The 26,676-nt window shown below is 40.3% G+C and overlaps 1 protein-coding gene across 1 annotated transcript in view; it reads left to right on the forward strand.

The window, feature by feature from the left end:
* LOC136818233 (uncharacterized) overlaps positions 1–26,676 on the forward strand; it is a 73,434-nt gene that overhangs the window by 30,035 nt on the left and 16,723 nt on the right. The window contains 29 exon segments of the mRNA XM_067074602.1: positions 178–447; positions 716–1,140; positions 1,755–1,908; positions 2,286–2,471; positions 2,707–2,922; positions 3,268–3,429; positions 3,835–4,483; positions 4,879–5,105; positions 5,541–5,831; positions 6,287–7,792; positions 12,171–12,428; positions 13,699–13,857; positions 14,337–14,618; positions 15,091–15,297; positions 15,743–15,925; positions 16,286–16,522; positions 16,702–17,055; positions 17,254–17,590; positions 17,772–18,514; positions 18,918–19,565; positions 20,001–20,231; positions 20,577–20,816; positions 21,219–21,674; positions 21,923–22,227; positions 22,832–23,122; positions 23,720–23,855; positions 25,340–25,604; positions 25,831–26,293; positions 26,512–26,623. Of these exon segments, the coding sequence (XP_066930703.1) occupies positions 178–447; positions 716–1,140; positions 1,755–1,908; positions 2,286–2,471; positions 2,707–2,922; positions 3,268–3,429; positions 3,835–4,483; positions 4,879–5,105; positions 5,541–5,831; positions 6,287–7,792; positions 12,171–12,428; positions 13,699–13,857; positions 14,337–14,618; positions 15,091–15,297; positions 15,743–15,925; positions 16,286–16,522; positions 16,702–17,055; positions 17,254–17,590; positions 17,772–18,514; positions 18,918–19,565; positions 20,001–20,231; positions 20,577–20,816; positions 21,219–21,674; positions 21,923–22,227; positions 22,832–23,122; positions 23,720–23,855; positions 25,340–25,604; positions 25,831–26,293; positions 26,512–26,623 (9,993 nt within the window).

Genomic DNA, 26,676 nt, shown 5'->3' on the forward strand with positions numbered 1-26,676 from the left:
CAACTCAATATAAAAGGTGGTTATAAATGTGCTTAAAACATTATTTACAATGAAGCTCTGGTTAGATTTCTCGCCTATGAAGTTGTATTGTTTTTAGAAGTTTTTCGATTTCGCAGAGTAGATAAGAACTCCATAAAATCTTATCTACTATTATTATAACTTTCTTTATACTCAAAGGTACGTACAACAATAAAACACGTCGAACAAGTCCCGAAGATTGTACTCCTTGCGATCCTGGTATGTATTGTCCATCAGCTGGTCTCACTGACCCCTTCGATGAGTGCGACGCCGGTTGGTATTGCCGTCGTGGAGCCTGGTCCAACCGGCCTATCGACATTGGTAATTTCACTGACGGATGTTATTGTTCGAATGTATCTACTGGTGGTCAATGCCAGCCTGGTTTCTACTGTCCAAAGAAATCTAATGAACCTTTACCTTGTCCGGCAGGTAAACTTCACTCTTCTCTTGGTTGATTCTTAAAACCACTCAACTTTTCCTGCATAAAAACCTTCTTTGTGTTCTTAATTTTAATGACTTAACAGCTTCTTTTTCTTGTGATGTTTCTCGCAATTTTGAGAAGATCATTCTTACAAAAAGATTTTTCAGGGCGCTTTTGTCTTAGAGGGTTACTATAACAACGAGATCTCTTCTACTTTTGAGACCATTTCTGTCTTTAAACAGGGTTACTTTAACAATGAGATCTTTTCGATTTCAGGGCGCTTCTGTCTTACCATCGGGCTACCCGCTCCATCTGGTCTATGTCAAGCCGGTTTCTACTGCACGTCACAAGCCTCCTCCCGCGCTCCTACCGATAACATTACCGGTAATATCTGTCCTGCCGGGGCTTACTGTGACGAAGGTACCGGTGTTCCGAAGAAATGCGCACCCGGTAGTTACTCATCGCAAACCGGAAATACCCGACCTGACGATTGTTTATCATGCGAAGAAGGCAAATTTTGTGATGGATGGGGTCTCGAATATCCGTCAGGGAACTGTTCTGCTGGCTTCTATTGCCCACCCGGTCAAAATACAAGTACTCCGGAAGAACACCGATGTACACCCGGGTATTATTGCCCACCCGGAAGCAAAGAGAAGATCCCGTGTCCGGCAGGTTCATATCAAGATGAGCTTTATGGACAGGTAAGCTTATTTTTGAACAAGTTATTTAAAATGGTTCACTCTTTTGTTGCCCGATCAGGGGTGAACGCTTTGTGTTGTCTAGTTCAGTTCTTTCAACAGATTGTAAGTTGCAATTCATCCTTCCATTAATTCTGCAAACCCTCCAAGAGGATTAAATTTTTAAGCGACATCACATTAGTTACAATTCATCCTTCAGCGTAAGGAAGTATCTGCATAATAATAATAATAATAATTTTAAAGCAGATAAAGAATTACAAATACTACACTTAATCGGGCAATCTAGTGTATTATAGAATGGGCTCTTCCAGAAAATGTTCGTACATGGGGGTGGAGGATATAGTGTCCGGGGATAGAAACCTACAAAATTTGCCTTGTCCTTGCTCTGTTTGAGGGTAATTTTGAGTGTTTAGGGGGTCAACTTATGCATGTCCGGGCGTCAAAAGTTACAATGTCCGGGGGGTAAATTTCCAAAAAAAAAAAAGTTATATCTTCCACCCCCATATTCAAATTTTTCTAGAAAAGCCCAATTTGTTTCAGTCACTCAGTCATGAGATTATTTTAGTGCTTTCATGAAAGAAGCAAAGAACAATTATAAACATCTATTATATTTTCAGGTTTGCAAAGAGTGTCCTGAAGGTTCTTTCTGTGACGGTTTGATTTTGAACGACACACATTGTCAACATGGTGTACAATTTCCACAAAAATGTCCACAAGGATTCTTCTGTCGACCACAATCCAAAACTGGAAAAGAAAACACCTGCCCTAAAGGTTTGTCTGTATTTTATACTAACAAGTATTAATGTCACGGAAGAGCTCTTTGTTCTATCATTTCAGAAACATAACATAAGGATTTCCATTCAAATTCAAAATATGTAATTCAAATCAAACACAAATCTCGTTATCTCGGCAACATTAAATTTCCAATATTACTTGGTCTATAAACGCAAAACTATTTTGATTTAAGAAACTCATGATTAGAGATGGGTGCACTGCTGTTGGGTTTTTCCACCAATTCAATTCAAACTTCTTCCGCCTCAGACGGATATTCGTCTCAAGGAGGTGATAAAAATCTATGCTTACGTATCGTGTAATGTCAATTTTGTCAACTATGCTTTGACCACTGACCAATATGTATTTTCTTTTAGGAACTTACGGTAACCGCACCGGGTTAGCTTACCAATCAGAATGCACAGACTGTCCGGCTGGAAAATATTGCGGAAGTACCGGACTTCCCTCATGGACGGATGATTGTGATGCTGGATTTTTCTGTAAAGGCAATGCGGAAATAAGCGCTCCGAATGATGGAACAACTGGAATCGTCTGTCCTACAGGTAAGGCTTTTGCTGTGTCCTTTATCTTCTCATCTTACTAGAATGGTATTAGTTTTGTGTTTAGGAATAAGGACTAAATATTTGTTTGTCAAATATATTTGGTAAAAATGAGTCCGTTACCGGTAGGGACTGTCCCTACTCTACCAAGATGTTTGTTTCGTTTTCATTGATCTTCTTGAAGTTTTGTTGCTACTGTGGTTAATGTTGTACTAAAAGTTGTCGATTTCTATTCCAGGACATTATTGTTTAAGAGGAACCACTTCCGAAGAACCATGCCCGTCCGGTACTTTCAATCCTTCGACCGGTCTTGGAGCAATGTCCGAATGTCTGAGTTGTAATGCCGGACAATATTGTGGTGGTGTAGGACTAAATAAGACCAGTGGAAATTGCAGTGCTGGATATTATTGTTCCCACAATGCAACTTCTCCAACACCTACTGATGGTGTCACAGGTATGTGATCAATGAATAGACGCATTGTGTCTGGATAATTTGGATATTTTACACCGTGCCTGGATATTTAAGAGCAATTCATTTCTTGTTTGAAGCTCTGTTTCAAGCTCCTACAACTTTAAAGAAATATTGTCATAAATTTCATTCTTTTTATAACATTTCCCAGATTGTCTTAAGCTTGTAATTTTTATATTTCTGAATATAAAGTGTCATGCGATGGCATATCATCTTGCTTACGTAGTCAGTCAAAGAACTAAGGTTTACTCATCGATTGGGATTCATAAATTTGGCGATGATTTTGACACATTAAGACTTTGTTAAATTCTTCTGCTTTCATTCTTGCAGGTGATGTTTGTCCGTTGGGCTCATATTGTCCGGTGGGAACAGGCGTCCCGAAACAATGTACAGCTGGTACTTACATGAACGAAACACAAGCGGAAAGATGTTTGGATTGTCCACCAAGATTCTTCTGTACCAATCGCATCAACCCTGAACCGTGCTCTGCAGGTAATATATCAAGGGCTTGTGAAAAACTATAATGTTGTCGCATTAAGTTAACAAATAAAAGTCTTGGTCGTCCAATTACTGTTGACGCTCTTTAATTCGGTTTTGAAGGGGAATTGGGTTTTCATCGAATACAGGGAGCGTATCAAATAACAGAGCGTCGTTAATGAGAGTTTTTTTTTTGACGGTGACTTTCATAGAATAATGAAGTGTAACTAATGGTAGAACGTCGAATCAGAGAGCGTCAACTGTAGTAAAAGCAACTCCCTCGAACTTGAACTCCCTCAGATTGATAGCTAAGTATCAACAGTTTCTATAGCAGTATCTTGATTTGAAGTGAACACAATTTAAATATTGTTGTTGTTAGTTTTCGCAAATGCTTATTATCCTATGATGCTCTTTTTTTAGGTTTTTATTGTACTGGCAACACTGGTTATGATCAACAACCTTGCCCAACTGGTTCCTATAGTCCATTAGAACGACTCCAATCCTCCATTGAGTGTCTACCATGTCCTGCTGGTCAATTCTGTAACCAAATCAATGCGACCACACCTTCAGGTCCATGCCAAGCTGGATTCTTCTGTCATAACGGCTCAGATACTGCAACACCCTCCGGTGGCCATAGAGGCTTCGCGGGGCCATGTCCCGCAGGCCGATATTGTGAAGCCGGTGACCCTAAAGCGCCTGTGTTATGTCCTGCTGGTACTTTCAACAACGAAACACACGGACAAAATTTGACTGATTGCACGCCGTGCAGTGCGGGTAAATATTGTGAAACGGCCGGCCTTCGATCTCCGACCGGTGAGTGTGAACAAGGATTTTATTGTCGCAAAGGAAGTTCTGTGGCCAATCCGTCCGTAAAAACAGATGGTCATGGACCGTGTCCGATTGGCCATTACTGTCCGGCAAACACAGGCAATCCGTACAAATGTCCGGTGGGAACATATAATGGTTTAGAACAACAATCACAGTGTGTGGACTGTCCATCTGGTCATTTTTGTGAACACGGCTCATCAAATTATACGGAATGTCCACAGGGATATTATTGCCCCAACGGGTAAGTGAAAATGATTTCTTTCTATAACGTTTGGCTTTTGGTTATACAGTCATTGCATCAGTATTTTTGATAGAGAAGAGACATTAATTACATTTCTTCCGGAAGACAAGAAGAAAGCCGTACGAATTGTTAACCATTCAGTTAGAAATGAAGTGATTTGACTCTCGCCAATTCGAACAAATGATCAGGTTCCGTCTTGGGGATCCCTCGTATAATACTCTCTCTAATTCGAATCCCTTTGTAATTCGAACATATAGACTTCCTCTTTGAGTTCACATATTGACTGTATAGGAATCTTCTTAGAAATAACAATGACATGTAGGAAAATGAAATTCAGTACGTAACATTACAATAACATTACGTTTTAATACAATATCTGACTCGATTTCTTTTAGATCAACCATAGCGTGCCCTGAAGGAACGTACAAGAATTTCACTAAAGGTTCATCACTCGATGATTGTAAGCCTTGTCCACCAGGCCAGTACTGCCAAGGAGTTGCACAAATCAACCCCACAGATGTGTGTGCTGGTGGTTGGTACTGTTCCGGAGGTTCCTGGACAGATAAACCGACCGGAAATGAGATTTATAACGGAACATGGACATGCCCGCTTTATAATATCGGTAAGATCAGACCCTTACTTTCTTTTACATTAACTTTGTCTTTACCGTGCTTTTTTTGTGATTTTTTACTTCTTTGTGATGCCGTCATGTTTTAACAAAGTGACGGTTTGTAAAATGGGAAGGTTCTTTTATTAGAACCTTGACCTGCTTAATTTAGAAGAATATAGTCAAGTATTACAGGACTCGGTATGGAATAGAACAATGTTTTGAAAACGAGGCTCGTAGTCATCCCAAGAAGAGTGAATTGAATAGATATTCTTACAGAAGTTTGGCAGGCCTTACTTTCAAACAGAATCATTGGAACGTTATTGTTTTTACGGAAGTAGCTTTAGTCGGTTAGTTAAAAGAGAAGATGTTTTTTCGATGACGATACTAAATATTTTCATAGCTTTTTCAGGCATTACTTTCAAACATTAATTGTCTCTTTCTTTGTAGGTGGGCGTTGTTTGAGAGGGACCTTCTGTCCACCTGGTTCACCCTCAGCTCAACAATGTACACCTGGTTTCTACTGCCACCAAGACGAAGCTCACAATGTGTCCGGGCCATGCGGAAAAGGACACTACTGTAGCGGAGGTACCATCGAACAATATCCGTTCAATCAAACATACGGAGACATCTGTCCACCGGGTTATTACTGTGTGGAGGGTTCGAAAGCAGCTGAAGCATGCCGGGAAGGTTTCTTTGCACGTGGTGAAGGAAATGATGATCCTAATGCTTGTCAACATTGTAAGTTTGTCACGAAAGGATTTTTTACTGATGTTTGTTAATCAAAGATTTATCCAGTTGATAATAGCCTGTACCATCCCTACCACGGACGATCTTTGCTTAAAAAAAGAGTTTCAAGAACGTGGTTGGTACAGGCTAAGTTGATAAGAAAATACACATAATAACTCTCGGGTACCTAATAAACGGGGGTTTGGAATAAGCGTGGTGGGTGGAAAAGTTCTCAAAACTAAATAAGCGGGGGGGGGGTAGGAATAAAAATGTCCTGGGTGAAGATTTTTGAAAAGCACGCTGATACAGCAGAATTAGGGCAAAAGAGCGAACTTTCAAAAACATTTTCCAAAAATTATTGGGCAGATAAGAATGTCCTAGGTGGAAAATTTTCAATAAATCAATTAGTGGGGGTGCTTATTAGGTACCCGATAGTAGTCGCCATAATAGTTTTCACTCGTTTTCAGGTATGGCCGGAATGTATTGTGATCGCCCCGGACTTCCCGAACCCTACGGAAACTGTTCGCTCGGATATTACTGCCCGCCCGGTCAAGTCTCTCCAACACCCGCTGATAAACGTTGCCAGCCTGGACACTACTGTCCGGTAGCCAGTCAAGATCATTATGTTTGTGAAGCTGGTACCTACCAACCTGATGCTGGAAAAGGCGAATGTTTTGATTGTCCGCCAGGCTCGTATTGTGATCCGACGGAAGCCGTCGCAGTAAACGCCAGTGGTACTAACAGCTCAAGTCACGGTGTTGTCAACCCTTCCATCTGCCCTAAAGGATATTTCTGTCTGCACAAAACCATCACTTATAAGGCATTCCCATGTCAGAAAGGATATTTCGGTAACCGAACTAGTCTGCAATCGCACGATGATTGTTACCCATGTACACCAGGCTATTTTTGTGATCGTCAAGGCATGGTTACGCCGCAAGATAAATGTCACGTGGGTTACTACTGCTCAGAGAAAGCTTTTTCACCGGAACCGAGGAATGAAACCGAAGGAGGTGGACCTTGCTTACCCGGCTTTTATTGTGTGTCTGGGTATTCGAGACCACTGCCATGCCCCAAAGGCACTTATGGCGCTGCAATGCATCTCGGTCATTTGAATGAATGTACTGATTGCGATGGAGGTAAATTCTGTCCTGAGGATGGGGCATCTGCTCCCAATGGATCATGTCTAGCGGGTTATTATTGTAAAGGACGCGCAATCTTATCAAACCCAGTCGGAGAAAGTTACGGCGACGAATGTCCGTCTGGTTTCTATTGCCCTGTAGGAACCACAACACCTTATGCTTGTCCTCCCGGAACTTTCAACAATCAAACTAAAGCTACGAGACCGGAAGATTGTTTGCCATGTGAGGGCGGTAAATATTGTGGCGGATACGCCAACGAAAATCCAGATGATGTTTGTGATGAAGGATATTATTGTAGGAGTGGAGCTTATCGGCCACGCCCTGTTGAGTATGAAAATCTGACACACAACAGTTCACAATTATATACATGTCCAATCTACTCGGTCAACCAAACAGGTGGTATATGTCCAAACGGAACTTACTGTCTAGCCGGTTCTTCCAACCCGATCACCTGCGACCGTGGCAAACATTGTGATTTCAAAGGATTAGGAAAACCACTTGGAAACTGTACAGCTGGTTATTATTGTGATTATGGATCGTTGTCCGCTGAACCACGAAAATGCCGACCGGGACATTACTGTCCGGAAGGAACACCCGTAGAAGAAGCTTGTCCGGTAGGAACTTTCAACCGTGATGAAGGGAAATATGATATCGGCCATTGTGATGATTGTACCGCTGGTTTTTACTGTCCATACCCCGGTATGGTTGAACCGATGTTCCGCTGCTCTCAAGGTTATTACTGTCCAAGGGGTTCGTCAAAGAATGATACACAAGAATGCCCCGCAGGGTATTACTGTCCGACTGGTGTTGGAGCACCTGTTCCCTGTCCCGCAGGTAAGAATTTTTTAATAAAGGAGAAGTTGGAGTACAATGAATGCCCGACTTTCCTGTCATCCTCAGTTACCCCAAAAAAAAATCCACTTAAAATTTGAAATTTGACTTTTGTTGTTTTAAAATAAAGAACCCGCGCTAACAATTAAAGGATTAATAAGAGGAAATATTCAATTAAGTTACTCGAGTTCTGTGTTAGTAGGCCTGATTGGTGTAATTATCGTGCAAATTTGGACCAGACATGCCTAATACCCGATGGCTTGATATTAGAAGGGCGGCCCAGAAAAATTCAAAGGGTAGCCCTTATTTCCCATTGAAAAACTAGGCTAAAGCACAAGGGCCCAATTTCTGTGATAATTTCAAACTCATTTTAGGCCAAAACCAATTATAGAATCTGAAAGCTCTCGAAAAACTATATAGAAGACTTTTAAGCGAGTATGGCCCATTTCTGTACTGAACGGCAGTTATTTGGTGAAGAAGTGGTGGTTTCCCCCTCATTTTGGTCATAAATCGGTTATAAAATAACATAGGCTGCGCGCATCCCCAGAATTTATTTTGTTATAGGGGATGCGTATCGTGTATGAAATTCTTGTCCGAGAGTTACTTCAAATTTGGGGTAACCAAAATTTGCATAAATTTACATAATTTCGTCACATCCAATCAAAGAAAGAAACAAATGAAGTCATTGTGCTGTTGTATTCATAATTATCAATTTCCATTCATTGAACAAAGAAAAAAAAGTAATTGTATTGCTATGACGCAAAATCAAAAAAGAAAAAAGAAAAGACGGGGGTAAGTTGGGACCGAAATATTTTAGACAATACGCATTCCCTATATCAAATCATATCAGAGGGGATGCGTGCAGCCTAAAAATAACACTTCTACACATCTCATACTTTCCAACGAGGTTGATAACCCACCCTCGAAAACAGCCCCCACCCTTTACCACCAACCCCGCCCTAAATCAAGAAACTCTGAACACTGCCCTTTCAGAGCAACCCCGCCCTTGACCACCAAAATATCCATACCCCACCCTTCAAAAAAATAAAAAATCTCCACGTCTTTCCAGACTCTTACAACTTGTTCCCTGATAGGCCAGAGTAATTCCAGTTTTTATACTTATACTAAAATAACAAAAATGTTTGAATCTTTCAGATTTAAACAAAACAAAACACAATATAAAAATTGAAGGAAAAGTCCTCAACCCCACCCTCGAAAAAAGCCCCCACCCTTTGCCACCAACCCCACCATAAACCAAGAAATTTCTGTAAACCCACCCTTTTCGACTTTTTTGGAAAACCGTTAACCCCAGTGGACAGTATAACTTCCGTTCAGTACAGAAATCGGCCATACTCGCTTAAAAGTCTTCTATGTAGTTTTTCAAGAGCTTTCAGATTCTATAATTGGTTTGGGCCTAAAATGAGTTTGAAATTTCCATAAAAAATGAGCTCTTGAGCTTTAGCCTAGGTTTTCAATAAATGGGTCCAAAAATAAGGGCTACCCTTAAAAATTTTCTGGGCCGCCCTTCTAATATCAATCCACCGGGTATTAGGCATGTTTGGTTCAAATTTGGTGCTTTGTTCCAAATTTGCAGGATTTTTATGGAATTCGTTACAGATCGGGCCTACTAAGTTGAGAAAACTCTCTTACTCTCAGACTTGATGTAAAATTACCCCCAACTTTATATGTTTTTATAGGATCAAGAAAAGCTAAGTTTTTGTTAAAAATCATGATTTAGTTTTATTATCTGAATAATCATTTATAATTTCAATATTACAAATCGTCTGCAACCGAACGAAACAAAGTTAAAATATACGAATAATCAAGCCAATGGGTTAATTGGCAGTGTGTCACAATTCAGAATTTTATGGAAGGCTCATTTATTTCAAACCATTTCACATAACACAGCATGGGACAGTTACGGGACCCAAGTCAACTTCAGGGACACCATTTCGCACTCCAGCTCCAAACTTTACACCAGCGCGTACACCAAACGGCCCCGCTCTCGCTTCAGCCAAATGAGCACCAGCTGAAGCGCCAGCGTACTTCCAACTGACTCCAGCTGTCGCCCCAGCTCCAAGGACGGATGCCTCGGCTTGTAACGGTGTGTGGCTCATTCCAGCCGCAACGCCGGCCACTTTAGCATCTGCTTCAGCATGAACTCCTAAAACGGTTGCAGTAGCGCTAGCTTTGGCGGTTGCGGCCTCGGCACTCGCCCCAACCTTAATGACGCCATCAAGAAGAGCGGCTGAAGTCGACGCCTCTGCGCCAGAAGCTTTCGCTTCAGCATGAACTCCTAAAACGGTTACAGTAGTGCTAGATCTGGTGCTTGCGGCCTCCGCACTCGCCCCAACCTCAATGAAGCCATCAAGAAGTTCGGCTGAAGCCGACGTCTCTGCGCCGGAAGATTTCGCTCCAGCATATTCATATAAACCAGTGCCTGAAACTGCTACTGCGTTTCCGGCGGAGGCCGATGCATGTTTGTACTGAAGCACTGTTTTACCATTTCGATTGTCTTTCCCTTTATGGGCGTAATACTTTACTGGTCGTTTATGTTTCCATGTGGTACCTATTATTTCAGTGGATTTTCGTGTGTAATTGCCGTTGTTGCGAGATGCTCGTTGTCCAAGTTTTTTTTTCTCAGCTGGATCACCTTTAGGATATTTCACCCAGTCACCAGCTTCCGGACCGCTTTCTTCGCTATCTGACATCTTCCCTTTCTTAACTCTCCAAACTGTTTGATGATTTTTCTATATACCTGGTCTTTTAAACTCTGTTATCTAATGTATGTCGAGTTCTATAGTAAAGGATTTGTTTTGCTTTAACATGAAAGTATTTTTAAAAAACAAATTTGTTTGTTTTACAAGGTAACAATGTTTTTCAAAGGAACTGCATTATGTTCATGTTATAACCTAAGCAGTCAGTTTCAGTCTTTTTTCACGTACTTTGTATCATATTTCTTCGTAGAAATCATCTGACAGTTGTCAGTCCAAAAGACAATGGATATCCTTAAAACCGCAGATGGTCCACTCAAAAATTTGCGTCCAACTTTTGACGTTAGACGGGTAGTGTTTCCGGAAACCGGCCGGATGAAACAAAAAAATTTTCTGACCCGGTTGCAGATTATGGGTTAATCTATATGGTTCATCATATAGTTCATTAAGTTGACCGTTCAAGCTATCAAACGTCGTTTGGTTAGATAATCCTTCTTGCAAATCAAGTTTTGTTCGTTAGTAGTTGATACATTAATGTTCAGGGCTTACTTCATACTGTTTGCACATAAAAGTTATCTATCTATTTAAAGTTCTACTTCAATGATCTTAAGTTATCAAAAATAACAAAAAATATTTTTTTTCCGGCCGGCCACATATAAGCTTTTTTCCTTCACCCTCATTCCGGAAACACTACATTTTTTTATCTTCACCTCATAGTATAAAGGGGGGGAAATCAATTTTCCAGTTTTGAATGGGTGAGGGGGGAAAATGAAAATTTGAATAGTAAAGGGGGGGGGGAAAGAGGGGGGAAAACATCGATAGTTGGCAAATTTGGTGGGGGGAAGTGTGAAATCACTTCAATTTTATCTCAGCAACCAAGGTCAGTCCACATGATATCATGTGATTAGATCATGATTGAAAATTAACCAATTTTCGTCTATTTTGTCTAGTATTCCTTTTGCAGCAAAATTTTACGTCTGTGTCAGGTTGAAATTTGAGAAATTTATACGGGTATATGGGGGGGGGGGAAATGATATTTTCAGAATTTTCTGGGGGGAAAGCAAAAAAGAGGGGGGAAACTAAAAAACTGAAAAGTCATAGGGGGAAAAAAAAGAGGGGGGAGATTTAAAAAAATCAAGAATTTGGTAGGGGGAACAAACCCTGGAGGACACTATGCACCTTATATGAATTTTTTTTGTTTTCACTTACTGTCATAGCAGAAGTTATAAGAGGACCTTTCCAATTCAGAAAATGAGACCCTAAGCTTCCGATCATCAGAAGAATACAAAATGATAAAAAATACCGTCCAAAGGATACATAATCGAAAGATTATGCATGATGTTTACAGTCGGGATTAGGGGACACTCAATTAGCGGATGACATCTCCTCAACAAACTCCTCTGTTTGACTCTGAATGCTTCTTTCTCTCCTCTCATTATACAATGGCCCTGTATCTTTTAAAAGACCGTGATTGTTATGTTTGCATAAAACTCTGGTACAGTTTAATTCCGAAATTTGATACCGAAAACGAAAACTCTCGAAAAGTCTCCTTATTAGTGGACTGATCCGTTTCCCGATAGTGTCTGCTAATTAGAGGTTCCACTGTATTTTTAATAGATGGTGATTAATCGCTAAATATTGATAAATTGACATTTTTTTCGTTTTAGGATCATATCAAGACCGTACCGGCCAATATGCTTGCAAGTTGTGTCCGCCCGGATTCTTTTGTGACCCTGCTTCACCTTTGATACCGGTGGGCGGTCCGGGCGTTGTACAGCCAGCCAATTGCACAGCAGGTTATTACTGCCCGCAGAACACTTCAAGTGCGCGGGAGAATCCCTGTTTGCCAGGAACGTACGGTGATGTCGAGGGATTAGAAAAAGCGAGAGATTGTAAGATATGCCCTGGTGGTTCATATTGCAAAGGTAAGTAAAGTGATCGAAATCACAAGATTTCATAATTGAGAAGGCCTTTTGATTATGAAAATGTGATATGTTAGATAGCTTTTGAAACCACTAATTCACATAACGTTGAGTTTTTTTTGTAATAAATACTTATTAGGATATAGCTGCCACGACTCGCTCTTAATGCATACGGTGCACTTTTCCAACTTTTCCGTTCGTAGTTGAGAGACAAATACACCATTTCCCTCTTGACAGTAAGAGGCTTTTTGGTCACTGAACTGACGATGTAATCTTAAGGTTTCTGTCCGTATTCACAAACGTGTCAAGTTTTAGAGTAGCCCGGGGTCCACTTAGAGCTTTTTTATGGACTTTTTGGCGCTGATAAGTGGCCCGGTAGTATATGGTAATATGCTTTTGCCTAGGCGGACTGTAAAACAGTCCGCCAGATTTTAGTTGTTTTTGGAAGGTAAAAACAGTATGAAGCAATATTTTTATTTGAGAATAAGGGATTGCAAATCTGTTAATCGTGTTTGTTTCTCATTTTTGATTATATCCTTCAACTCCAAGTAGTTTTATTGTTATCTTGATTTTTAATTTTTTTTTTCAAAATGGCGACCTCACCAAATGCTCCTAGTCTACTTCACTGGACTCAGCGTCATAAAAAATTATCAAAAAGCAAAGTTCAGCCAGAAGTAGACTCTAGTCAAGTTTTAGAGCTGACTAGTCCGCCATCTTGTTTTCAATTTTGGTCGTCGTTTTAGCGCGATTTGAAATATTTTGAAATTTGTGCGTTCGAAAATCTAAGGTAAATCAGAAAGCAATGAAGCGGACTATTCAACTTCAAAACTTGACACATGGCAAATCTGTGAGCAGTTTGCATATCCCGTGTGTAAAGGGATGTATTATTGAAAAAGGCCAGATGGGCTAAATATTCATAGAAAGCTGATGTGTTTTTCTTGTCTACGCTGATACTTGTTCGTTACCAGGATATTATCCAGCCATCTAGCAAAGGGTCCTACTTTTTCTGCGTTTTTGTATTGAGAAAAGGTTTTATGAGGCCACCAGCGGCAACTCTGATCACCATATCACGCAATTTTTTGTCTTCAATCACGATCACGCAAATCAACAAAAAAATGGACAATCACGCATCCCTTTGAAAATTTTTTTGTATCACGGCTCAAAAGTCTTCCAAATCACGATCACGTTTTGGCCTCTCATCACCAAAACCGCTTGGGGACTCTTTTCTGCTATGAGAATGTGTACACTAACAAGAATGTTTCCCTCGATACAGGCACAGGCGAGACGACAGTGAGTGGAGTATGCAGTGCTGGTTACTTCTGTTCATCACAAGCTTCTACGCCTACACCACAAGGTGGTACCACTGGTGATGTCTGCCCCAAAGGAAGTTATTGCCCTCAAGAATCACAACAAGGAGAACCCTGCCCTCGAGGTGAGCTCTTAAGCTATAAACAGGGTATCATGTATTATGCAGACCTAGTAAACTATAAATATTCATACTAATTCAATAAAAGATACGATAAGAATCTCAAAAGTCTCACTTAAGAGTGCTCTTCCACGTGAAGGAGCATAAAAGCTGACATATTAGTAGATGGTCTAATATCGACATCTCTTATCTATTTTCGACACCATTCTTTAGAGTTAGGAATTGAAGGACCGTCTGAATCGCTAATGGAAACAATATTTCTATGTTTAACGATCAGAGAGAAAATAATTTTTTGTCTATCAGTGGTTCTGACCTTTCTATTATTCCTATCTCTAAAGGAGGGTGTTGGAATTAGAATAGGGATGTCGACATTAGACCAACTTACGGGATATAACACGTCTTTAGGCTCCTTTAGGAGATCAGTTGTTGTTTTCACCGATCTTTGTGTCTCCACTATATTGAAAACCTCTCAATCTTGCTTCCAGGAACATTCGGTAACGAGACTCAACTTCAAAATGCATCAAGTTGTACACCATGTCTACCTGGTTTCTACTGCCCGTCAACCGGTCACGTTGAACCATTCGCTAAATGTACTGCTGGTTACTGGTGTATCGAAGGGTCGATAGAAACCACGCCTGATCAACAAGCGTACGGTGTGAAATGTCCGAATGGCTCATATTGTCCGGAAGGGACTCCACATCCGATTCAATGTCCGAAAGGCAAATATCAACCGCTCTTACAAAAGACCCAACCTTCGGATTGCAAAGGTATGTAAGAGTTTCTATTCATTCATGTCAAAGAAAAAACCTGGAATAAATCGAACGTTTACAGATTTTTGAACTGTGTTATTTTGTTCATCAAAACTAGAATCGAGCCTATGCGAACGTTATTCTGAAATAATGGACACGTTTATTTGAAGAATAAGGCTAAACCATTTCCCTTGAGACAAAAGTACAACTTGCGGGCTCTCTTTATGCCGATTAAAGCAATTGAAAATTTTACAGGTAGAAAGATATCCAGGACATTTGATATTAAAAAAGCTGAATCTATTATTAAGGCCGGTCTCCACTTTCGCGCGACATGAGCGAAAACTTTTTGACGTTTTTGTAAGGTCATTGGTCGGTTGAAAAATGAAGCAATTCCATTGGTCAAAATTGACGTAACGGATGAAAAAAAGTAGAACTTCCTTCAACTTTTTTTTTGTTCGCGCCTTTATCAATTCTTCTTTTTTTCGTTAAGCATGTGATCCTGGACAATTCTGTGGTGAAACCGGTCTATCTGCAACCTCTGGTGATTGCCAAGAAGGACATTACTGTACATTGAACGCTGAACAACAGAATCCATCTGATGGTACAACTGGTAACGTCTGTCTGATTGGTCACTACTGTCCGAAAGCGTCCGAAGCACCACGACCATGTGCGAACGGAACCTTCATGAACCACACTGGTAAGTCATAAGTTAGACTTAGTCTATTCCTTTCACTTTGCGACTTTTTCGAAAATTTGGAGCCCAAGTTTTCGGGCTCCAAACATTCGATTCTCTGACGTCACTTTAAAACTTTCGAAGCTCCTGCAGTAGGAAAAATCGAATTTGCGTTAAAACACTTGAAAGACTTTCTATTTTTCGAAAATCGTCAAAGTGGAACTCACTGAGAAACGTAGTGATAAATCCCAGTTTTTGGCGAGAAACACTCTCCATCACAAGTTAGACTTAAATTGAAATTGTGGCTACGCTAAAATTCAAGAAGTAGATTTAAAAGGATTAATCGTCTAGGCTAAAAGGCACATAACAATTATGTCTTTCTCGCGGATAGTTAAGCTATTGAGAGTACTATATTTAAATTTATTTTCTTAAAAAGTTTAAACAACCTTCCAAAAAAATTTTCTTACAGGAGCTGCTTCTTGCTACTCCTGTCCAGAAGGTTTCATGTGTACGCGACAAATCACCGCTGACCCTTGTCGTCAAGGATACTATTGTCCTGTAGGGACTGGGTACGATATTCAAGCGTGCCCTGTTGGAACGTATGGTGCAAGAGAAGGATTGAAATTAGAAAGTGAATGCTCCAATTGTACAGGTAGATTGGTTTGTTTTGTTTCCTACACTCATTTTGCTTTGGTGGTTGGTTAGGATGCTTAACCTATGAAGACGGGGGTAATAGTTTACACGGTGTCAACCCTCCCTGTTGTGTTGTTCTTTAGGCTAAAACTGATATTCCGTCATCATTATGTTACCGAGTTTATATATGTGACGGAGACAGTAAGGATTAATTTTCTACACCCTGACTGACTGAGGATGACGGTAAATTATGTAGTACTTTTACCGCCATCGATTTTACAGGTCAGAACTGCGGGTTATTTCAAATCGCTTTAGCCACGGTTCAAGTGGTTCCTCAAAAATGCAAATACATAAAATCGCTGTTTTTCAAACTTTCTAGGTGGTTCTTATTGTAACAGCCCTGGGTTACCAGAACCAACATCTCAATGTGACCCTGGGTTCTGGTGTCAAATCGGTGTCAGCATGAGTTCGCCCTCAGGTATTGGACACACTGGCATTGGAGGAAACTGTTTCCGTGGTCACGAGTGTCCGAGAGGAACAACTTATCCGTTGGCTTGCAAGAATGGCTTTTACGCAGGAGCAGAAGGCATGGAGAAATGTCTGGAGTGTCCTGAAGGTCTTTTTTATTTTACTTTTCTTAATTATTTGGCTTGATTGAGCATTTTCGGTGGTTCCTATACAGTCCTTCTTGTACAAGAACGTTTTTGTTAAATTAGATTTTTCCCAAATAAACACTAAAAGAATACACTCAAATTATGCCTCCTGTTAAACAATTTTCTGTACATTATTTTTTAGGAAAATATTGCAACGGAACAACCATCAATCCTGAACCATGCCCCATGGGTCATTACTGTCCTAACGGAACAGAATATTCCACTCAATACAAATGTCCACCCGGCACGTACAACAACAAAACAGAACAAAGCAGTGATGCTACATGCTCGATGTGTCCACCGAGTTATTACTGTGAAGGTTACGGAAACATCATTCCCAACGATCTTTGTGATGCTGGATTCTTTTGTAGAGGGGGCGCCGAATCCTCACGCCCTGGTGATATTGGGGCGTTAGAGGCATCGAATAGTGGATCACCATCAGATACGTGTTACAAGGCTCATGATTGTGTTTGTCAGCAACAAAATACAACGAAAGGTATGAAATAGTTTTTGCTATTCATGTGGCTTAATATGACGATCCAAATTAGATGACAATGACATACCGTATTACTTCGAATAAACGCCTCCTGAAATAAACGCCCCTCTTAAAAAATAATTAACGCCCGGGGTGTTTATTCGAAGTAATACGGTAACCATAAACTTAATAAACCACCTCTTTTGAATATTATTTCAGGTGACATATGTCCCGCTGGCCACTACTGTCCGCGCGGTTCAAGCGAACCTACCGCGTGTCCGCCTGGAAAATATTGCGCACATGCTGGCCTTGAAAACCCCACACGAAATTGCTCAGCTGGTTATTACTGCTCTGGTTCATCGACCATCCCTAATCAACATATCTGTCCGTCCGGTAGTTACTGTCCGGAAGGGACCGGCGTTCCACCGTTGTGTCCTGCGGGTACGTTCGCTAACGGAACAGGCAACCAAGAGTCGAAAGATTGTTTGAATTGTACGGCTGGTTTCTTTTGTGAAACTGAAGGTCTTTCCCGAGAGACGGGCAAGTGTAGTGCAAGGTCAGTGTATTTCTTAATTTCTAATTTCGGCTGAATATCTTTTTACCATTTTCAACCAGTCAAATGGCATGAAAATATCGATAAAAACATGAAGTTGATAATCGAACATTTTTCAAAATAAATGTGCTTGGAATAGACAGATATTGAAAATATTTACTATTTCTCAACTATTCCATTTTAGATTTTACTGTCCGCCCGGTCAATCGTCAGCAACACCTTCCGAATATCTTTGTTTGCCCGGTCACTATTGCCCGTTGGGTTCTGAATATCCGGTACAGTGTGAAAACGGAACGTATCAATCATCATCTGGTCAAGAAACTTGTCTCCAATGTCCTGAAGGCTTTTATTGCGACCCGGCCGAAGATCCATCAGTTGTTAATCCAAAGTTATGTCCCGAAGGTCATTACTGTCCACCAGGAACTTCGTATAAGAAATCGTTCCCCTGTCCGGCTGGTTATTTCGGTCCGGAAGTAGGATACAAGAACAGCTCACAATGTCGACCCTGCCTACCCGGATCATATTGTGCTGTTCCGGGTTTGAAGAACGTTACGGGTCCGTGTTATGCTGGACATTATTGTTACGGAGAAGCTAAAGAACCTTCGCCTTTCGAGCAAAACCCCGTGACCGGATGGACTTTCGATTTCCATAATGATCTCTGTCCCAAAGGATATTTCTGTACAAATGGTACTTCCGTACCTGAGCCATGTCCGATGGGACGATATTCCGGACAGTCTGGGTTGAAAGAAGAAAGTGAATGCCAATTATGTCCACCTGGAAAATTTTGTAGTGTAAGTGGAGCCGAAGAGTTGAAGAACCCACCGAATTGTTCGGCTGGTTATGTGTGTTTGGGTGGCGCTTTCACCGGAACACCAGCTGGTGGAACGACTGGATATATTTGTCCTAAAGGATTCTACTGTCCAGAAGGTCCGTCTAATTTTTTAATATCATTTTGAATTTTTCTTTTACTGCTTTATCTCCAGCCGAAAGTGAAATTGTTCTTGGGACACATGTAATAATCTTTTTACATTAGTTGCTCTACTCTTTGATGTGTTATTCTTCGGATGCTGGTAGAATATAAGTTTCAACTGCAGTCGAGGGTGATCCGAAGGTTCCATTTTCCTTAGCAACTGTGTAACCGAAGATAGGGGACAGCGCCACTTCTTTTCACGATTTCTCCACTTACTTTTGGTCATTTTTTGTTCTTAGCTATGACTCCGTAGCCACATACTTTATCTTTGTGCGACGCTAAAATGAAATATTGTAAAAATGAACCTGCTAAAATGTGAACACTTTTATTTAATCAAGATGATACCTTTTTCTTTCATAGGGAGCAATATTGAGTTGAGTTGTGTGCCAGGGACATACCAAGCTAACCAAGGACAAGGTCAATGCACCGATTGTGATGTCGGTAAAATGTGTCCAGATTACAACATGACCGCACCTATCGATTGCAAGAAAGGTTACTACTGTCCCGGTGGTGTGGCTCAATCATGTCCACCAGGTACTTTCAATAACCGGTCCGGTCTCAGTGAAGAAGGAGCGTGCAGTGACTGCACACCGGGTATGTACTGTCCTGGATACGGCAACCAACAACCATTCGGTTTATGCGAGGAAGGATATTTCTGTCAAGGTGGCGCCTCATCGAAAGTTCCAAACGCAAGCAATCCAAGATATCCACTCAATGGCCCGTGCCCAACTGGACATTACTGCCCCGACGGTACTCCAACACCGGTTGGTTGTCCTCGAGGACGTTTCCGTAACATCACAGGTGCTCGAAACAGTCTTGATTGCTTTGAATGTACACCAGGGTCGTATTGTGAAACACCAGGGTTGACTTCACCAACAGATCTCTGCTTAGAAGGATGGTACTGTCCAAGTAATCATTTGACCAAGGTTCCAACACCGGAAAATTTCACTTGTTTTGCCGGACACTATTGTCCGAATGGAACTGCATGGCCCATCGAATGTGATACAGGTTGGTAAATTCTTACAACAGAGGTTTTGACAATTCTTCTTTCTGATGTTTTTTTACAAGCTGAGTAATTTTAATAGGATTTAAAAGATCCAAAATCTTTGTTGCAATCGTGGAGAGATGAACAAGGGTGTAAGTTGTCAGCGTCATGTTGTAGACCGGTAGACCCCCGTGTAAACAGTTGAAAAGCTGCTTAAAATGCTAGACCACTGGGCTATTCAACTAAAATAGCGACTGTATCCTACTCTTGAACGTTCTCCACAAGAACGTTCATTATCACCGTTCGAATTTGGGTAGATAGAACAGGCAGGCTTTACGGGAAACATTGTGTTTCTTTTTTTTTTTTGGATTTAGGAATATTTCACATAAGTGTTTCATGGCTAACGTGAAAAGTGATGGTTTTTCTTTTTACCCTTTGACTTTCAACTTCTTTTGCAGGTACTTACCAACCAAGTCGCGGTCGGGCTACATGTAGAGACTGTCCAGCAGGTTACTATTGTACAAGCAAAGTGGAAAACCTGGAAAAATGTCCACCCAAACATTACTGTCCTGCAAGAACGGAAATTCCCATCATTTGTCCGAATGGAACCTTTACCAATGATACGGCTTATGGATTGGAGCGAGCGGAAGATTGCAGACCGTGCCCTTCAGGATCCTACTGTAAATCAGGTAATGAAGAAATGTGATCACACCTGTATGTTGAAGTTTACTTTAAAACCTTCTTGCTTAAATAACTCGCTTGAGTGGAGTTTCTATGATCCAGACTCTATCACTCAAGAGTTTGAATTACTTGAACTCATTGAAATTGTAAAATTACAATGTTTGGGTTCTAGGGGCAAATGTGTTACAAAATGATCGAATCCGACAAACTTTTCACGTCCAAAAAGCGTAACTGGTTAAAAGCCAAATAAAATATTTTATTTCAAGTATTTTATGTAAGGCTTACGGCTTTTGAAACTGAAAAGCAAGGGTTAAAGATATTCTAATTACGTATTATATTTCTCAATCTAACAGGTTCTGTGGTAGGTGTTTGTGTAGCTGGATACTGGTGTCAAGCAGGAAGTCCCTCTCCTTCACCCAACCTCACAACCAACGCTGTCACACAAGCAGGTCCCTGTCCACCAGGCTTTTACTGTTCACATCACACCATCGAGCCCACACCCTGTCCGAATGCCACCTTCAAGAATTATTACGGTGGCAAAGGGAACGTGGAAGATTGTTTGCCATGCCCCGCTGGCCAACAGTGTTTCGAAGGTAGGTGTCACTTTCTTTGCTTTGTTTTTTATCTTAACAAAGGTCAATTAAGGTTTCTAACGGTTCTTCAAATGACCTTACCCCCTTCCATGTTCTATAGAAAATTTTCCTCATCTTTACCAGCTTGGTTTTAAACTTGTTTTGAAATCAGGCACGACGCAACGGGTACGACAGGTGCAGCGGCCGCCGTATCAGATTTTCACAAATTTTCCTCTTCGCCTGTAAAATCGCTGAAGTTTCCTCATTCGCCGTACATGATTTAAAAAGCTTCCGTCGTGCCTGTTAAAATCCCAAGGGACCATATGATTAAAAAATACAAAAACACAAACTTTTTTGGCATCAATGGTGTTCTTTCTAGACTGATTCAATTGTATTCAATTTATATTATTTTGTTTGCTACAGGTGATCCAAGAGTTCACCCATGTCCTGTGGGCCATTATTGCGTCGAAGGATATCGTCCACAACCTTGTCCTCGATTGACTTATCGAGACTTGTTTTGGGGAAAGAATGAATCAGATTGCTTCGCTTGCCCAGCTGGTTTCTGGTGTAACAAAGAAGGCATATCCAATTATACAACCAGTCCGTGTCCAGTTGGGAAATACTGTCCTGAAGGTCAAGAACCGGTATGGTGTCCGGCCGGACGCAGACGTATCCTCCCGCAAGCGGCCAACCCCGAACAATGTGAACCATGTCCGGCAGGCTTTTATTGTCCGTTTGGTTCGTCCAATTACAGCGGAATACCGTGTTCGCCCGGTACTTATTGCAAGAATAATCTTACAGACGGTGCAGCCAGTGAGAAACAGTGTCCGGGAGGTTATTACTGTCCGGCGCAAACTGGTGACCCTTACATCTGTCCAGGTAGGTGGTTTGTTTCATCAAGAAATACTTCGAATTCTTGAGAATGATAAAGCTTTTCTTGAAATGGTTTTGAATGATATCGAATTATCGTGAGACAACGAAATTGGAAAATGTTTCGATATTTTTCTTCTTCTTTTTTCTTTGCCTACTTAGTCTGGAATGTATAGCTATAAAGTTAACTTTATTTTTCCTTTGTTTCTTTCGATAAGGAAACTGCTTTAAAACAAAAAAACTATTTTTCCCTACAGCTGGTTACTATTGCGAGAATGGAACGTCAGTGCCCGCACGTTGTGAATATCCCTACTACTGTCCGGAAGGTAGCTCCTACCAACGAATCTGTCCGCTTGGTTACAAAGCCACAACCATCAATGGTAACCGAACAACCGCTGACGAAGCGTGTCTCATATGTGCCGCTGGTTACTATGGCAACGACCGGCTCCGCTTGAATTGCACCATATGTCCGGCGGGTTATTTCTGTCCGCAAGGAACGAAAGATCCGCATGAAAATGAATGTCCGGTCGGTCATTATTGTCCGGAAGGAGTTGAAAAACCTGTAAGTTAGTTGTATTGGATGGATACTGATGGTAATACAGTTGAGTTTCCATAACTCGAACACGCACGGGGAAGATAAATCTGTTCGAACTAAGGAAAGTTAAGGTTTATGTATAAGGCATTGTTAACTTGAGTGCGACGAGAAAGCTTGTTCGATTTAAGGAGACATTTGAGTAATAGAGGTTCGAGTTAAAGAGACTCCAGTGTACTTCTTATTGTGTTTTCAGATGTTTGTTTCCAGTGATATCGGATAACAGGTTCCTTACCGTACGGTCTCAAAAAAAAGAAGAGCATGACGTGTTGCAGAGGGGATATAGTTCTTCTGATTAATGAAACATGTCCTTTTCATAACAGCATTAATTTTTGATAAAATCTTAACTACAGTTGACACTCTCTAATCCAGCGTTCTTCTATTCGATATGTTCCATTATCCGATAATATTTAAACTCACCGTCAACGAGAAACTATTAAACGACACTGTACTATTCGATACGTTCCCTTATTTGATGAAAATTGAATAAGAGAGCGTCGACTATACCACCCAAATGATAATGAACGGGCTACCATTGAGATTCCGGTTAATTCACTTTTTCATCTTTCCATAGATCCCATGTGAAACTGGTATGTTCGGTAATTTAACCAAAGCCTCCGAATCACGTGATTGTTACCCATGCCCCACAGACACCTTCAGCAGTCAACCAGGATCGCGCGCGTGTCGACCGTGTGGTAGCAGTGCGTACGCTAATGGTCGCGCGGCCAAATGTGATTGTTTGGGTTTGAATCGTATGTTTTCGTTGAGTGATGGTTCATGTTATTGCAAGAGTGGATATATTTATTATGATGATGTTGATGTGAAGAAAGAAGAAGGGAATAGTGACAAAGATTGCCAACTCATCGTAAGTTCTCCACCTCTAATTAGAAAATCAGTAACCAACTTGCCTTGCGTCTAATTCAAAGCTCTATTTTTGGAACCAAAGCCAATTCAAATTCCCAAATACCTTATCGCCCCTTTTTACACCGGCCCTTATTGGCGTTACTTTTTGGCTCGTGGCGTTATAAGGGCCGTCATAAAAAGGTCCAAGATTTTGCAAGATTTTAACCTAAAAGCGGCGTTAATTCTTTATCATTATTTCTCAATTTAAAGGATTTTAGGTATGATTCGAAGACGAAAACTATCCATTGTTTTACTCCATATTTAAAACTTCAGTTAAATATTTAATATATTTTAATGAATTTTCAACAGTTTACTACTGAGAAATGACATTTGAATGCGAACTTTAGCCATTTTTACAATTTTTGGCGTTATTAACGGCCCAAAATTAGGCTGTGGCGTAATAAGGGCCGGTGTCAAATTAGGACCGACGTAAAAAGGGCCGATAAGTTATATAAAAGGTATCGACCAATGCTGTTATCCTTTATTTACTTATTCTTAGCCCCACTTAACTATAGCTAAGTTATTGGTAAACACAAGAAATTTTCTGTCTTATTCGCAGGTGTCGCCCATATGTGGTAGTGATGAGACATTGGACGCAAGTTCACGAAAGTGTATCAACCCGAATAACTTGCCTTCAGATTATTGTGAACCTTTGTGTGGAGATGCAGGTGGAACTTTTGACGTCGACAGAAAAGGTACGTTTGTACAAGTCCGTGACAAAAAATAATATTTCCTCTTTACAGTGTTCAAACTTTTTCAGTATGAGATGGATTCCCATCTTAACGAGGTGCAAAACGAGGCGTTTCCGTCTCCAAATTCAACAAAATTCAGCAGAACTTGAATAATCTGGCCGGATTTGTTGTTCAAAGCCCATTTCCGTCTGTGATGAAAACTTTATTTGGACCATTGCGTCTTTAAGCTTCATCATAAGCTGTTTTATCGAGTTATCAATGAAAGTCCGAAGTTAGTATCATAGTGAAAGATTCTGCACGCAGAGATGTTAACTGTCAACAAATACGCTTCGAAGTCGTTACTGATTAAGTTCAAACATAAGTGTCAATAAATCGATCACACGCTGATCATTTGTTGTAAATGATAACCATTAATTCAAAATTTCATATTTTGAAACCCTTAATAATTTGTGCTAGTCCTCTCTCTAAATTTCTTTTAGACCCAGCGGGCACACGACGTTGTTTCAACGTTCATCTAACGTTATATGGATGTTGTGAACGTTAGATAAACGTCAAAAAAACGTTGTGTGCCAGCTGGGGAAGCTTTTTATTGTACTCCCCTTCTTCATAACAAACAGGTTGCATTTGTAACAAATACCAAAGTGCTTTGAAAATTTAATCCTCTGTATAATTCCTTTTAAAAGTTTATTGATTCGCTCCTCTCATAACAAACAGGTTGCATTTGTAACAAATACCAAAGTGCTTTGGAAATTTAATCCTCTGTATAATTCCTTTTAAAGTTTATTGATTCGCTCCTCTCATAACAAACAGGTTGCATTTGTAACAAATACCAAAGTGCTTTGAAAATTTAATCCTCTGTATAATTCCTTTTAAAAGTTTATTGATTCGCTCCTCTCATAACAAACAGGTTGCATTTGTAACAAATACCAAAGTGCTTTGGAAATTTAATCCTCTGTATAATTCCTTTTAAAAGTTTATTGATTCGCTCCTCTCATAACAAACAGGTTGCATTTGTAACAAATACCAAAGTGCTTTGAAATTTAATCCTCTGTATAATTCCTTTTAAAAGTTTATTGATTCGCTCCTCTCATAACAAACAGGTTGCATTTGTAACAAATACCAAAGTGCTTTGGAAATTTAATCCTCTGTATAATTCCTTTTAAAAGTTTATTGATTCGCTCCTCTCATAACAAACAGGTTGCATTTGTAAAAAATACCAAGTGCTTTGAAAATTTAATCCTCTGTATAATTCCTTTTAAAAGTTTATTGATTCGCTCCTCTCATAACAAACAGGTTGCATTTGTAACAAATACCAAAGTGCTTTGGAAATTTAATCCTCTGTATAATTCCTTTTAAAAGTTTATTAATTCTCTCCTCTCGTAACAAACAGGTTGCATTTGTAACAAATACCAAAGTGCTTTGGAAATTTAATCCTCTGTATAATTCCTTTTAAAAGTTTATTAATTCGCTCCTCTCATAACGAACAGGTTGCATTTGTAACCAATACAAAAGTGCTTTGGAAATTTGTAACGGAACATGCGCAAAAACGGCAATTCAAACATCCATCACGCAGGACGACAACGGAAGACAAACACTAACTATGACAATCAATGGAGTCACAACTATCATCCCCATACAACATAATTACGGCTTGAATGATTTCGATCGTACCAAACGACATTTGGAATTGGTTACCATGACTGATGATGGTTCCTATGGTTTCATTGCCACGAAAACTGATCAACTCACAACGTAGGTTATTTTAACGACTGTGATTTTTTTGTAAAAACATGGGACTCGGTTTTTGCAAACACTTGAAAAAAGAACAATTGAAGCCTCAGATTTCATTTGTTGTTCTTGTTTAGAACAATTTAAGAACAGTAAGCGTGAAATATGAAGAATGAGAATATCAGAGTCCCAACTTAAAACTTCTAATTCTCTTTAAACAAAGTACAAAGGCAATCCTTTTCTCTTTTAGATTGCTAAACAACCCGACGCAACCAATTAACAACAACACATCAAGCCGTCGACGTCGTGCCGTTGTCACATCAACATCACCCATCGCAACGCAAGGTATTCGTTCGCCCGTCATCTGCGTGAGTATCGGAGAAGCAGTCATGTGGCAGGTCAACATTAAAACCAACCGTTCACTATCCAACTATCCACAATATCGCAAAAATCATCTCTACAATACTAACCCGAACTTCGATTACGGGAAATTCCGTGAGTTAGACACTCTAGTCCGTACTACGGACCTCGAAATAGCGACGTTCGCCAACGTCTTTGGAGAAGCCGGTACGTTCGTCTTTTACGACAAAGCCAATGTTCAACGGGAGACTATTGTCACGGTACCGGAGATAGGATCGAGTTGTCCAGGAACTTCAAAGATTGTTCCTCCTATGCCCGAAATGTTCAGCTTGTTCAAGATTGGCCCACAAAAGGTATTTATTTCAAAATTGTGGAACCTATTCTCTCTTCTTTTAGTGTGAAAAGTTCTCCTGCCACAGACATTTCTGTTCTAAATTCGACAAAGGGTTAATTTTTTTTTGTGAGGAAAATTTGCTTTTACCGCTGATTTTTATGACATTGCATTGTAACTTGTCGTAATTCTTTCATCTTTGACGTTAGAATCTTCCTCAAGATGTTCTTTATATTTTAGGTGCGTAATTTTGAACCACGTTGGGATGTGATATGGTCTGTCATCGCATTGATGTTAGTTTGTGTGGTGGTCTTGGTCATTCTGGCCGTTCTGTGGCGTCCCAGAGCCATGGGTAAGTACAACTGATTTCTATTCTAAATCTTTCCTCAATTTTCAAATTCACTT

Source organism: Clytia hemisphaerica, unplaced genomic scaffold (assembly GCF_902728285.1).
Source record: "Clytia hemisphaerica strain Z4C2 unplaced genomic scaffold, Clytia hemisphaerica genome assembly, whole genome shotgun sequence".
NCBI lineage: Eukaryota > Metazoa > Cnidaria > Hydrozoa > Leptothecata > Clytiidae > Clytia > Clytia hemisphaerica.